Source organism: Gadus chalcogrammus, chromosome 20, assembly GCF_026213295.1.
Source record: "Gadus chalcogrammus isolate NIFS_2021 chromosome 20, NIFS_Gcha_1.0, whole genome shotgun sequence".
NCBI classification, from domain to species: Eukaryota; Metazoa; Chordata; class Actinopteri; order Gadiformes; family Gadidae; genus Gadus; species Gadus chalcogrammus.
The window spans coordinates 3,194,093-3,208,179 of NC_079431.1; the positions used below are offsets into that span (position 1 = coordinate 3,194,093).

At 49.4% G+C, this 14,087-nt stretch overlaps 1 protein-coding gene across 2 annotated transcripts in view; it reads left to right on the plus strand.

Moving 5' to 3' along the window:
- lrp2a (low density lipoprotein receptor-related protein 2a) overlaps positions 1-14,087 on the plus strand; it is a 71,380-nt gene that overhangs the window by 55,157 nt on the left and 2,136 nt on the right. For both annotated transcript variants that reach the window (XM_056579275.1, XM_056579276.1), the window contains 17 exons: positions 1,619-1,738; positions 3,002-3,118; positions 3,697-3,813; positions 4,116-4,253; positions 4,880-5,002; positions 5,566-5,694; positions 6,208-6,339; positions 6,963-7,094; positions 7,659-7,802; positions 8,297-8,462; positions 9,135-9,263; positions 9,752-9,972; positions 10,611-10,790; positions 11,213-11,332; positions 11,900-11,990; positions 12,898-12,965; positions 13,319-13,436. In XM_056579275.1, coding sequence (XP_056435250.1) covers positions 1,619-1,738; positions 3,002-3,118; positions 3,697-3,813; positions 4,116-4,253; positions 4,880-5,002; positions 5,566-5,694; positions 6,208-6,339; positions 6,963-7,094; positions 7,659-7,802; positions 8,297-8,462; positions 9,135-9,263; positions 9,752-9,972; positions 10,611-10,790; positions 11,213-11,332; positions 11,900-11,990; positions 12,898-12,965; positions 13,319-13,436 — 2,245 coding nt within the window. The remainder of the gene's footprint in view (positions 1-1,618; positions 1,739-3,001; positions 3,119-3,696; positions 3,814-4,115; positions 4,254-4,879; positions 5,003-5,565; positions 5,695-6,207; positions 6,340-6,962; positions 7,095-7,658; positions 7,803-8,296; positions 8,463-9,134; positions 9,264-9,751; positions 9,973-10,610; positions 10,791-11,212; positions 11,333-11,899; positions 11,991-12,897; positions 12,966-13,318; positions 13,437-14,087) is intronic.

Below are 14,087 nucleotides of genomic sequence, written 5' to 3' on the forward strand. Positions count from 1 at the left end.
ATTAACCAATTATCCAATTAACTCCCGCAGAGAACACAACGGGAAACCGACCAAAACGCAGGACAAAGGGATGAGCTGAAAGGGTTTTCAAAGAAAACATGTTGAACCAAACAAAACACAAAAAAAACATTTATCTACATGCAATCTTTTTTTAATCAAATTAAAAGTCTGCTAAATGACTCTCAATTTGGAACTATCAAACTATCACACGCTGGACGGGTTAGAGTTAAAAACATGGGAACCTCGGCCTGTATCTCCGTGCTGTGTCTCGAGCTGACCTGAGTGAAGGGTCATTATCTCCCCCCAGCGCCCTCCTCACGGGGGGGTTACGGCGTCGGTCAGGGAGGTGCCCTCATTACCCCTCCCCCACTGCACTCTCCCTGAGAGCTCTGCAGATTTATGGGCTGTCCGGGTGCATGGGTCACGGTGTGTGCGCGCGTGTGTGTGTGTGTGTGTGTGTGTGTGTGTGTGTGTGTGTGTTTACCATGTTTATTCAGACAAAAAAAAATCGGAAATCAAACACGTCACAGACACACACATACACGTCACACACTCACAGACTGTCTTTCACACACACACACACACACACACACACACACACACACACACACACACACACACACACACACACACACACACACACACACACACACACACACACACACACACACCAACTCGTCCTCCCCCAAGTCTTATCAGCTCCATCAGACTCCGCTCTGTACAGGAGGGGAGATGGGAGCTGGTCTGGTTGTTTCAGAATGTAGCCCGCGGGGCCAGATGGGCCGCTGGTCCTATCTCTCTTCCCCTCTCCTCTCTCCTCTCCTCTCCTCTCCTCTCCTCTCCTCTCCTCTCCTCTCCTCTCCTCTCTGCCCCTCTCCTCTTCTCCTCTCCTCTCTCTATCTCCTCTCCTCCTCCTCACGACCCCGGCTTCGGGTGGTGGAGACAGCTCTCCTCTCCTCCCCTCTCCTCCCCTCCTCACACTTCCACTCCCTCACTTCAACCTCATCCCCGCTCAGCGGTCTTATCCCATGGAGTCACACCACTTGTTTGGCCATCCATCAGAGACATGCCGGGGTGTCTCTCACTCTCCCTCCTTCTCCTTCTCCTTCTCCTCCTCCTCTACCTTTTCCTTCCACTCCTCCGCCTCTTCCTCCTCCTCCTCCTCCTCCGCCTCTTCCTCCTCCTCCTCCTCCTCCTCCTCCTCCTCCTCCTCTTCCTCCTCCCTCTTCATCTCCTCCTGTGAGATGACTAAATGTTTGAATGAGAAGAGGAGAAACAGGTTCACTTCAGATTACGTTTACATGTGTAATGTCTGCTGTATTTAACCTTGTAATCAGATTGATACTTGATTCTAAAATGCCTCCCCATAAAAATGTTTTACTGCTTTAACCCTTAAATACAAGAACATTTGAAACGATGCAGTTATTGATGAAGTGGTAATGGTATTTTACCGATTTCAATTCAGTGATAATACAGTTCATTCTGCAAATACAGCTCCTCAGACCAGCCATGGCATCCTTTCATGCTAACTGTCCTTTTTCTCTTTCTCTCTTTCTCTCTCTCTTTCTCTCCCTCTCCCTCTCTCGGTCTCCCTGTCTCTGTCTCTGTCTCTCTCCAGACGAGATGACCTGTGACCCTCTCGGAGACTTCCGCTGTGACAACCACCAGTGCTTGCCTCTCCGGTGGAGGTGTGACGGAGCCGATGACTGCGGGGACAACTCGGACGAGCATGGCTGCAGTGAGTCTGAAGCCCTCCATCCCGCATAATCCTACCTGGTTCCTGAGAACCACAAACTAGTTGCACATCGTCGGTGCTGGAATATTTTCCTTTTGTATATAAGTCAGTTCTCTCCTTTAACCTGCTTTCCAGTCCGTCTTCAACGTCCAGAAATGCAAAATAAATCCTGACTTTAGTCTCAGAATTCTGACTTTAAATTCATAACTGGAAGAACCACATGCAGCCCCCTCGAACAAACAAGGAAACGGTGCTGACATCCGACTTCTTCGGTCAGCGTTTGGTTCACGTCCTGTACGACGCAAAGTGACTCACTGACCCTGGTTCTCTACAGGAATGACCCTTCTTTAGCCTGTGGGATTAAAGTCTGAATTTAGCCATTATTCTCTGAATACTGACTTCAAACTCAGTGGCCCTAATCCTGTTCCGTAGTTTTCCTCATGCGGTCAGGCAGAATGATTCACTGTGAGATCTCAGCCCCGGCCCCCCCCCCCCCCCCCCCTTAGATGAATGAGCTGCTCTGATGTGCAGGAGAAGAGGCCGGCTATCGCCTGGTCCGATAGCGTTAGAGAGAGCCATCAGCCGTTCGCGGCGGTGCGGGCCGGTGACGGGCGGTGTTATCAGGAGCCGGGCCTCCGTCCTCGGGGGAGTCTCGGGGGGGGGGAGAGGGGGGGGGGGAGGGGGGGGTCACCCCGCTGCCCTCCAGGAGAGCTTAAACCCGTCTGAGGGCCCCGGGACTAAATCACAGCGCTGCTCCGTCGGGAACGCTGACGCCGTTGCCGTGGTTACGGCCTCGGGGGCCTGCCAAGATACCGCGGGGCCAATAAATTGACGTCTGTGTGTGTGTGTGTGTGTGTGTGTGTGTGTGTGTGTGTGTGTGTGTGTGTGTGTGTGTGTGTGTGTGTGTGTGTGTGTGCTGAGGATGATGTCATTTTAAAGCTGTAAACCTCCGTTCTAGTGAGGCTACGTATTGTCAATAGCACGGTTGCGTAGGTACTCGACATCAATAAATAAATACTGGATCTTTTTTCCAGCCCTATAGATAGTTTTTTTACCGGATATGTTTACAAAAGTCTTGCCAATGTTTTTACCTGTCATATTTTCAAAGGTTTTGCCCCAAATTTAACCTCCCTCCCTAACTCTTACTCCAAACAAAAAACGTAAACTAACTTCTTCTTCTTCTTCTTCTTCTTCTTCTTCTTCTCCTCCTCCTCCTCCTCCTCCTCCTCCTCCTCCTCCTCCTCCTCCCGTGTTTCCCGCGCCCAGCCCCGCGCGTGTGCACGGAGAGCGAGTTCCGTTGTGATAATCTGCACTGCATTCCCAACCGCTGGGTCTGCGACCATGACAACGACTGCGAGGACAACTCGGATGAAAGGGACTGCGGTGAGTGTTGGCTCTCTGTGTGTCGGCCCTCCCCCCCGGGGGTCTGGCCCTGTGTCAGCTACTCCAAGGCCTCGCTGAGCCAAGAAGTAACCAACAACACAACACAACACTACTACAATACTATGAGTGTAAACAACTGAACTGAACTGAACTGCTATGTATTTTTGTAGCTCTCATGTCTAACCCATGGTGGTTTGAATAATGATTGTATTTTTACGTGTTTTAATGGAGTCTATTGGCCTCATGTTATACTGTTGCTATCTGTTGCTGTGTGTTTTCTTTAATATGTTTACTTTTCAGCCATCCTGTGCCTAGCTTAATATCTTGCCAATGGATTTCAGTCGAAAATTAGCCTGCTGGCTAAAACTGGCACATTTAAAGAAATGTACTGTCCTTACAATAAATAAATGAAATGGAATGAATAAGAACACGGTATAGACCAATGTATGTTTGTTTTGGTACCAAAGCTTAATGTAAAAGCTCCGGATAGGAATTGATTCCAGTAGTAACCGGTTGAACATCGGGGGCCGCTCATCGAGTGTTGTTTGTGTTTGTGTCTCGTGTCGTCATGGTAACAGAGCTGAGGACCTGCCAGCCCGGCTACTTCCAGTGCGGCAGCGGCCACTGCGTTGCCGAGCGCTTCAAGTGCGACGGGAACGCGGACTGCGTGGACTACACCGACGAGAGCGGCTGTCGTAAGTCAAGGACCGGAGCCCAAACCGCTTTCTGTTTCTGTCGCCGCACGATTCAAACATGGATGGACTTCTGATCACATTCAATAAAATACAATTACATTGTATTTGTTTAGCCCTTAATCAAAGGGTACAGTCTCAAAGGGCTTAACAGGCCATATATTTATGAGACCCCCCGCACCCTAGCCCCCCTAAAGGCCCAGAAAAAAAACTCCCTGAGTTATTCATTCACACGCACTGTTGTGATGAAGGTGTTCACCTTATGGAGGAAGACGGACAATATTCCTGCGTGTGTGTCTCCCCAGCGACACGCTTCCCCAACGGCACCTACTGCCCGCCCTTCCTGTTCGAGTGCCAGAACCACGTGTGCGTCCAGAACCACTGGAAGTGTGACGGAGACGACGACTGTGGAGACAACTCAGACGAGGAGCTGCACCTGTGCTGTAAGATACACACTTGCACACACACACACACATATAAATGCACATACACACACACATGCATGCAGACACGCACACACGCACGCACGCACGCTCATGCACACGCATGCACGCACACAAACTCACACACCTACAAACAGACGAAGAGACATACACACACACACGCACACACACACGCACACATACGCACATACGAATAGACACACACACACGCACACACACACGCACACGCACAACCCGCACATACGAAGAGACACACACACACGCACATACATGTACACGCACACACACGCACACACACATACAAGCACATACGAAGAGACACACAAACACGCACGCACACACACATTCACACACACATATATAAGAACCCATGCACGCACAAACACACACACACACAAACACACGTGCATGCACACACACGCACACAAAGACACACACACGCACACACTCACACACACATAAACACACCACAGTTTATAAAAAACAACCAGTACTGCTGCATAAATTTTGGATTTTTAATTGATCCACTCATTGTCAACTGAAGCAAGCAACAAGATTAAGTCTTGGCGACCAGGCCACATTGCACAGGGTAACCCTAGCGATCCCCCCCACCCCCCCCCCTCCAGTGGACATCCCGTGTGAAGGGGCCTTCCGGTTCCGCTGCGACAACAACCGCTGTGTGTACAGCCACGAGCTCTGCAACACAGTGGACGACTGCGGCGACGGCAGCGACGAGAAGCCGGAGAACTGTGAGCAGATGCACTCTCCCAATGCTCAATACCCAATGATACTCAGTACATACTCATCAATACTCAACAGCCGTCATTACTCCATAGTCAATATACGTGTGACAAGCATTTACATTTAGACATTTACAGTTAGGGCATTTAACAGAGTCTTTTATCAAAAGCGACTTACAATTCGTACATTTTTCAGCAGAAAGAGACACAATATATCGCTGTCGGTACAGTAAAGAGTATACAAGCATTGAGTATGTGTGTTCTGAAAGCATGGCACAGGGAGGGTGTTGAGTGAACAACCGTCTTGGACCATCTTAGATCTAAGACCATATTACAATTTGCTGATGTATAAATATGTATTCAGACATCTTTAAAGATCAGTACCTGTTAACACGTACTCCGAGCCACTGCCACATCCATCCAGGTCGGCATTCACTCTCCTCTCCATCCCTTTTCCTCTCTGCCTGGGATGGGATCATACAACCCCCCATCTATTCTGTCATGACCGTCACCACGGCAACACGTGTCTCATCGGTTCCCCTCCCTCCCCCCTTCCCCTCCCTCCCCCCCAGGCCGGGAGCCCACCCGCGGGCCGTGCTCGGAGGACCAGTACAAGTGCGGGAACGGCCAGTGCGTCCCCCAGCAGTACGTGTGTGATGACTACGATGACTGTGGTGACCAATCAGACGAGCTGGGCTGCGGTAAGAGGATGAGGAGATGATTTTAACAACAAAATAGGAAGCGTATCCATGGGGAGGCATTCGTGTTGTTTTTTTTATGATTTATTCGTCTTCAATTGCTGATTTACATAATTAACTGGGAGTAGAATCACAAAGTCATGCTGCTTGTGTAAACGGATAATGGGGTCTTGGGGAATTATACCATATTCATAATGCAATAAAAACACATTTTAATACTTCTCTTTAGTTAAACCTGTATTACGGAGCTATTTTACTGCAGCTATTATATTTTCATATTACTTAAATTCAGACAGCTGTCTGAAACGTTTAAAGCTTTACCTGTAGTAACAACTCCAGGCACTAGAGGCTGCTAAAGGGATGACGTACTTACTAAAAATGAATACAACTAACAACGAAAGAAAACTTAATTTAGAATATACGAATGTGAATATAAAATCAGATTGATATGTGAGAAATACATGACATCGTCTACTACCATTGTGTAACCCACAATGCATTGCTGCACCTCCTCAGTCAACGGCAGCGCCCGCTCCTGCTCTGAGGACCTCTGTGAGCACAACTGCACCGACGTGACGGGCGGGGGCTTCCTGTGCTCCTGCAGACCCGGGTACCAATCCTCCCCCTCCGACCGGAACACCTGCCAAGGTACACACCTGTGTGTGTGTGTTTGTGTGTGTGTGTGTGTGTGTGTGTGTGTGTATGTGTGTGTGTGTGTGTGTGTGTGTGTGTGTGTGTCTTTGTCTTTATCTTTGTCTTTGTCTTTGTCTTTGTCTTTGTCTTTGTCTGTGTGTGTGCGCTGTGTCTGGCTGGCTGGCTGGCTCTGTGAGATAGTATCGATTCATGTGTGTGTGTGTGTGTGTGTGTGTGTGTGTGTGTGTGTGTTTGTGTGTCGTGTCGGTGTGTTTATGTGTGTGTCGGTGTGTGTGAATGTGTGTGCGTCTGTATTTGTCTGGCTGGCTTGGCGAGATAGCATCCTTTGTGTGTGTGTGTGTGTGTGTGTGTGTCTATGCTTATGTGCGTGTGTGTCTATCAATGTTAGAAGGCGTCCTGTGCGTGTGTGTGTGCATGTTGATGTGTGATTTAGGGTTACTGTGTAGGCCAAAGCGACATTCCTAATGTTATCGTCCTCGTGTGAACTTGTGTCCTTGTTTCCTCTCTTCTTGTGCTCTCTCTGCTTCTGTCCTCTCTCCTTGTGTCCTCTCTGCTTGCCTCCTCTCTCCTGGCCTCCTCTCTCCTTGCGTCCTCTCTCCTCGGCCCCCACTCCCCAGACGTGGATGAGTGTGCGGTGTTCGGGACGTGCCCCCAGGCCTGCAGCAACACCAAGGGGAGCTACGGCTGCTTCTGTGCCCCGGGGTTCACCTCGGTGGGGCTGCCCCACGGCCAGGAGTGCGCCGCTCAAGGTAACACCACCAGACTATAGGTATCATAGAACAATAGAATACTATAATATGACTCTACAGCCCCTGGCCTCTTCACACTGTTTTGTTGTTTTCCGGTACGCTGTGAATAAAACATTATACATTGATGAAAAAGGAGTGCATGCATTCTTAGCAAAGCTAAGGTTCGTCGGAATCGAACCTTCAAAAACGCACGCACGCAAGTGAGCGAGCACGCACACACACACGCACATACAGAGACGCATGCACACACACACAAACACTGAGCTAAACGCACGCGCGCACGCGCACACACACACACACACACAGGCGCACGCACGCACGCACGCACGCACGCACGCACGCACGCACGCACGCACGCACGCACACACACAAAGGCACACACACACACACACACACACACACACACACACACACACACACACACACACACACACACACACACACACACACACACACACACACACACACACACACTCCCGAGTCTATTTATTTCTGTCCTTTGTCGTTCTAGCTGTCGGTAAGTCCTCTTGTAATCAGTCTGTCTGGTAATGTTTGTGTTTGTAGGAAACCCTCCGGTGCTGCTGCTGCCCGACAACGTCCGCATCCGGCGCTTCAACCTGTCCTCGGAGCAGTACTCGGACTACCTGGACAACGCAGAGCACATCCAGGCCCTGGACTACCTGTGGGACCCCCAGGGGGAGGGACTGAGTAAGGCCCCTCCCCCCTCCCGCAATAACATTAACAATCACCTTTAGGGAGTTGAGGAGACGCCTTCATTTTAAAGCGACGAAAAATAAGTGAATTCTTCAGAAGAAAGAGAAACAATATTAGTGCAGAAGATAAGTGAAAAAATCGTTCAAATTGTGATACAAGCGCCAAACTTGGCGTGCGCATCTCCCTTCGGCCAAGGTTATATAACGCTGTCTGTACAGTAAGGATGTTCATAGAAACAAGGGCCAAGCAATTAAAATCGCTAGATTAACCCATTCCCCGTGTACAACCAAGATAGCTTGGATAAGACGCTACACAATGCCAAGTACTATTTTTAAGTGATATCATCATCATATGCTATCATCTCCTCATAGATTTTCACTGCAAAGGAGAATCATGAAAATAGATATTTGGTATGTGTATTTTGTAAAGTATTTGTAGTATTTCATTCAAATGTTCCTTCATCCATCCATTCGTTGCGTGTCCTCCAGGCGTGGTGTACTGGACGGTGCGGGGCCGCGGCACCCAGTTTGGCTCCATCAAGCGGGCCTCCATGACCACCTTCAGCGACGACGGGAACAACCCCGTGAAGGAGGTGGACCTGAACCTGCGCTACGTGACCGACCCCGAGGGCCTGGCCGTGGACTGGATCACTGGGTAAGACCCCCCAGGAGAACCGCTCCCGGACCGGAGACCACCCGGGCACGAGCCAAATGCATCCGAGTTAGAGTCGCTGCAGAAGCAGTCCCAAGTTAGTTCGTTAGTTAGTTAGTTCGTTTCTTTATTGTCCCCAAAGGGATAATTGTTTTCACACAGTGAAGTTGGTTTCAGGGCAGAATACATTTGAATAGACACAACACAGTGTAGCAACACTGTGCTGCACACGGATAACAAATAAACTATTTTCCCACATATACAACAGATAACAGATAAACCCTCTTCCCGCATTTGACGTGGACATGACAAGTGCTGGTTGATTAAAGTGGACATTGTGCAGAGAAAAGCTACGGGATTCAGGACACAATGTTGGCAATGTTAGAAAACCGAATCAAATTGTATTTCTGACGCATTTTATATTCGATTAGATGCATCTTTATTAATCCCTCGTAGGGTAAATCTGTCTGTTGCAACAGCTCAGCAGCAGTGGAAAAACAGAGGATAAAATATCCCTAAAATAATAAAGAATACAATAAAAATACAAAGTACTATTGCAAACAATATATTTCGTGCAAAATAGTCTGACAAAGTTAAGTGAAACAGCGACAACAATACATGAGTCCAATACTATTCCGTCCATCGTCTACAACCCTGTGTCCCGTTCCCTCCCAGACACATTTACTGGACGGACGCGGGGACCAATCGGATCGAAGTGGCCGAGTTAGACGGCCGCTACAGGAAGTGGCTGATCTATACCGACCTCGACCAGCCGGCCGCCATCGTGGTCAATCCTTCACTCGGGTAAGAGGAATCAATGGTCAACGGACGGCATTTATATACAGCGCTTTTCTATCCGGTGGCCACTCAAAAGCGTTTTTACAAATATTGCCTCGCATTCATGCACACATTCACACGCCGACGGCGGTGTTAACCGTTTAAGGCGACAGCCAGCTCGTTGGAGGCAGTTAGGGGGAGGTGTCTCGGTCAGGGACGCCGCGACACTCAGCTAGGAGGAGCCTGGCTCCTCCTAGCTGAGCGGGTTGGCTGGTAACCGGAAGGTTGCCAGTTCAATCCCCAGCTCCTCCCAGATGGCAACCGGAAGGAGCCAGGGATTGAACTACAAGGTTGCCAACTAGGAGGAGCCGGGGATTGAACTAGCAACCTTGAGGTTACCAGCCAACCCGCTCTACCCCCTGAGCCACAGAAGTCCCCCCCGCTCCTGTTCCCTTGCCTCCGGTCCAGTCTGACTGATCTGTGTGTAACGAGGGGCTCTGTGTGTGGACGGACAGCACCATGTACTGGACAGACTGGGGCCGGAGACCCAAGATCGAGTCTGCCTGGATGGACGGCCGGCACCGGCAGACCCTGCTGGAGGGGGACCTGGGCTGGCCCACCGGCCTCACCGTGGACTACCTGAACGGGGACCGGCTCTACTGGTGCGACTCCAAGGAGAACGTCATCGGCTCCATGAGGCCGGACGGCGCCGACAGGAAGGTCCTCGTTTCAGGAGGTAAGGGGGCGATCTAACGGTGTTTCAAAATAAGAGCGGATATCAGGAATAATTTAAATATACGCCATTTACGTTTGCATTTAGGGCATGTAGCAGACGCTTTTATCCAAAGCGACTTACAATAATTACATTTGTCAGAAGAATAGAAACATTATATCGCTGTCGGTACAGTAAGGATGTTCATAGAACCAAGTGCCAAGCACTAACAATCGCTAGGTTAACCCATTCCCCGTTCTTAAAGATCCCATGGCATGAAAATTTCACTTTCTGAGGTTTTCTGACATTAATATGAGTTCCCCTAGCCTACCTACCTCCAGTAGCTAGATATTTTGTTGGGTGTAAAACGAGCCCTAGGAATTCTGCTCCACCTTTGAAAAAAACGAAGCTCACACGCGCCGTTTTGGAATTTTCCCCGTATGTCATCATAAGGGGAGATGCCGCCTCCCCCTTCTCTGCCTTGCCATCCCAGTGAATTTGGCCCGCCAATGAGACACAACCGTGCGAGCGCCACGTGTGTGTGTGTGTGTGTGTGTGTGTGTGATTACACACACTGTAACGCAAGAGTTGCACACTTCTTTGTTATTTGGATAACCGTTGTTGCTGTTAACACGCCGACCGCAACGCTTCCCTGGCTCCAGACATCGGGAACCCGTACAGCCTGGACGTGTTCGAGGGCAACGTCTACTGGACCACCAAGGAGCGGGGCGAGGTGTGGAAGATGGACAAGTTTGGGAGCGGGAACAAAGTCAAGGTTCTGACCATCAACCCCTGGCTCACCCAGGTCCGCATCTACCAGGAGCACCGGCACAACCACTCAGGTGAGCGGACGGGTCCGTGGGCCACCAAGCCGGTCAGGTTAGAACTGATGGGACCTTCTTCATAGTTAGTCTCTAAGGACTTCACAAGCCCACGTTGTATGACCCCATCGTCTATTCCCTTCTTTCATTCATTTTGGATTGATTCATTTTATTTTGATCAATACCCTTATTTACAAAATGATTTCCTTTTATGTTTTTTGGGGTAAAGATTAGGGGTCAGAGTTTGGGTTAGGGTTAGGTTACTGGGTTAGGATTCAGGGTTAGGGGTCAGAGTTTGGGTTAGGGTTGGGTTACTGGGTTAGGATTCAGGGTTAGGGGTCAGAGTATGGGTCAGGGTTAAGGGTCATGGTGATGGGTCAGGGTTTGGTTCAGGGTTTGGATCAGGGGTCCCAGGTGTTGACCAGCGCGCCCTCTCCCCCCAGTGGTGAACCCGTGCAGGGACACGTGCAGCCACCTGTGTCTGCTGCGTCCGGGCGGCTTCACCTGTGCCTGTCCTGAGGGCTCCTCCATGTCCGTCTCCGACCCCACCAAGTGCGACGCAGGTACGCTTGAGTGGAACCGCCTCGCTGTTCCCCCACGCCTCGGGAAAATAATGAATTAATTAATAATTAAAATAATATTTAGATTGTTTTATTACATTGATTTCCCCATTGTCTCATGTTTCTTTTGTGTTAAATTGGATATTATATTAAACGAAACATAAAAGACACTGTATCCAACAAAGTGCAAACTGGACGATGACGATGCTTACAAAAGAAAAGCACAAAAATGTAGATAAGAAAGAATCATAATAAAATAAAATAATATCAACATGAAAATAAAGGTGAGGTGAGGTAACCGTGGTAACTGCAGTCCTGCGTCATGACGACCGGGATGCATGGCTGTGGTCAGATGAAGTTGTGTGTGTGTGTGTGTGTGTGTGTGTGTGTGTGTGTGTGTGTGTGTGTGTGTGTGTGTGTGTGTGTGTGTGTGTGTGTGTGTGTTGTACGGTGCGTGTGTGTGTGTGGTGTACGGTGTGTGTGTGTGCGTGTGTGTCACGGTGTGTACGGTGTGTGTGTGTGTGCGTGCTGTACGGTGTGTGACGGTTGTCGTGGCTCCTCCCCCTCCAGCCACCGTGCCTCCGGTCCCGATGCCGCCGGCCTGCCGCTGCAGGAACGGGGGGACGTGCTTCACCGTCGAGGGGGGGCTACCCACGTGCAAGTGAGTCTCAGCCACGGGGTGACCAGACCTCCGACCCCTGACCTTTGACCCCGCCTTCAAAACAACGCCGTCAGCCTTTGTGTTCAATCTGGGGTCGCCGGCTCCACTGGACACGCCCCCTTCACCAGCACCTCGTCATAGGACAAACACAGCTGTCACTCATAACACTTATTATGGATCTGCCGCTTTCGGGGGTACGACCTCACTGCTTCCAGTCTGTTGCCCACACCCTGGTTCATAAAAAAGATTGCAGATGCATAATTAGTATTGTGAGGGACAGCTGTGTTAATCTTAGGACGATCCCTTTGTGAAAGGTGTGTCAGAGTTCAATTAGCGGAGCGCAGGTGTGTCACATCAAAGCTCAATCAGCAGGTGCGCCCGGGTAACCAGGGTCAGCCAATCAGAGGTTATGCATGCAATAGCAGGTGTTAACCACCAGAGGGGAGTCATCACATTTAAACCAACCTACAAGTTATGTCGGGGTTCGGTTTTGCTTTATAACTTGTATACCTGTACTACGTCTTGCAGCATGTCCTTAGTTGTCAAGTTATGTCGATGCTTGAACGGTGTACTTGGATGATGGACTGCTGCATTACCTGTGCGCTGACTAATAGTCGTTATTCAGTACTTATAATGTGAGAGGCCCGAAACAGGAGTGACATCTAGTTTATAGTAAATAAAGATGAAAGGGAGGACGGGAACACGAGTTCACCAGCGTCCTTTACAGATGTACGTTCACCGCGTTAATAAATGTACCCAGAGATACATGGTGCGGTTTGTTAAAGACAAACACCCCTACACGTAGCTCCACTTCTCCCTGGTCCGGAGGAGACGGACGCGGTCATAATGTGGGACTTCTCAACCATCGGTGTAAAAGATACTGTATTGTTTTTGTTCCGTCGTCTAGATGTCCGCCTGGCTACACCGGCAACAACTGTGACCTGGGGAAGTCTCGGGCGGCCCCTGCGGGAACAGGTACTGCTCTTTAGTCTGACTCACGTACACGATATAATGTTATTGTACAAAAGGCAGGAAGTCCTGCTGGATCTCTGGTGGGAGATGTGACTGACTGACTGTTAGCAGTATTACTAGTTAGTATTTATAGCCTATGTTATTGAACTCTTGACCTTAGCGAGACACTCAGCAACAGGGTTTTTGTACACGCATGCTCCACTAAGCATTTGAAGCGGCAATTTTTCTTTATTAATGCTTCAGAAAGTTAATGGGTGATCCAGAGGTCATGAAGTGAATGAATTGGCTCCTCCAGCAGGAACACACAGTAATGTTGAGTCATCATCACCACCTCACAGTCAAGCATTTCCTCCCAGCTACCGCCGTGCTGCTGACTGTTATCGTCATCGTGGCGTCCGGTGGCTTGGTCGCTGGACTCTTCCTCAACTACAAGCGAACCGGCTCCCTCATGCCCCCCATGCCCAAGTTACCAAGGTAAGCCACTTCCTGTTCACTTCCTTGTCCTCTCAAACTCACTTCCTTTTCCTTTTTTTATTTAAATACAAATGAAGTCATTTCATTGTATTATTTATGAAACTCTGCCTGCCCTAGCTCTTATTAAGCCATCAACCTTACGCAACAGTAAGAGGCTTTTAGGGTAGGAATTAGGAATTTCTGCCTCATCCAAGCATATCATCCTAGCCTGGCTCACCTCATGCTACATTGAGATGAGGTCTGGGAACCACACATTCATTTTCTCGTATTTGAGGCGTGGTTTACGATTTGCCCAGAGCCGTTTATTGGGCGCTACGAATGTCTATCATATGAGTCTTTACGTAGCTCATAGCCAATCAAAGCCTGTTGGTAGCAATACATCCTTCTTGGTAATGAAAGAGTTTAACACCGGAAGTTGCTATTTTTTCAAAATAAACTTGCGTTCTAAACTACTTAGAACACCATCTATAGCTGCATCGAGGGTAACGCGTCTGCTGCCATTTTGGATCCGTAAACGACAAGCTTCTGCGTGTCGCTTAGACGTCGTCATCGTCTTGCCGTCCCTCCCCGCTCTGTGATTGGTTCCCTATCTCAGGCGAAAATCGGGTCCATGGAATCCAGGCTGCCTAGCAGCGCGAAATGAAATCGCGC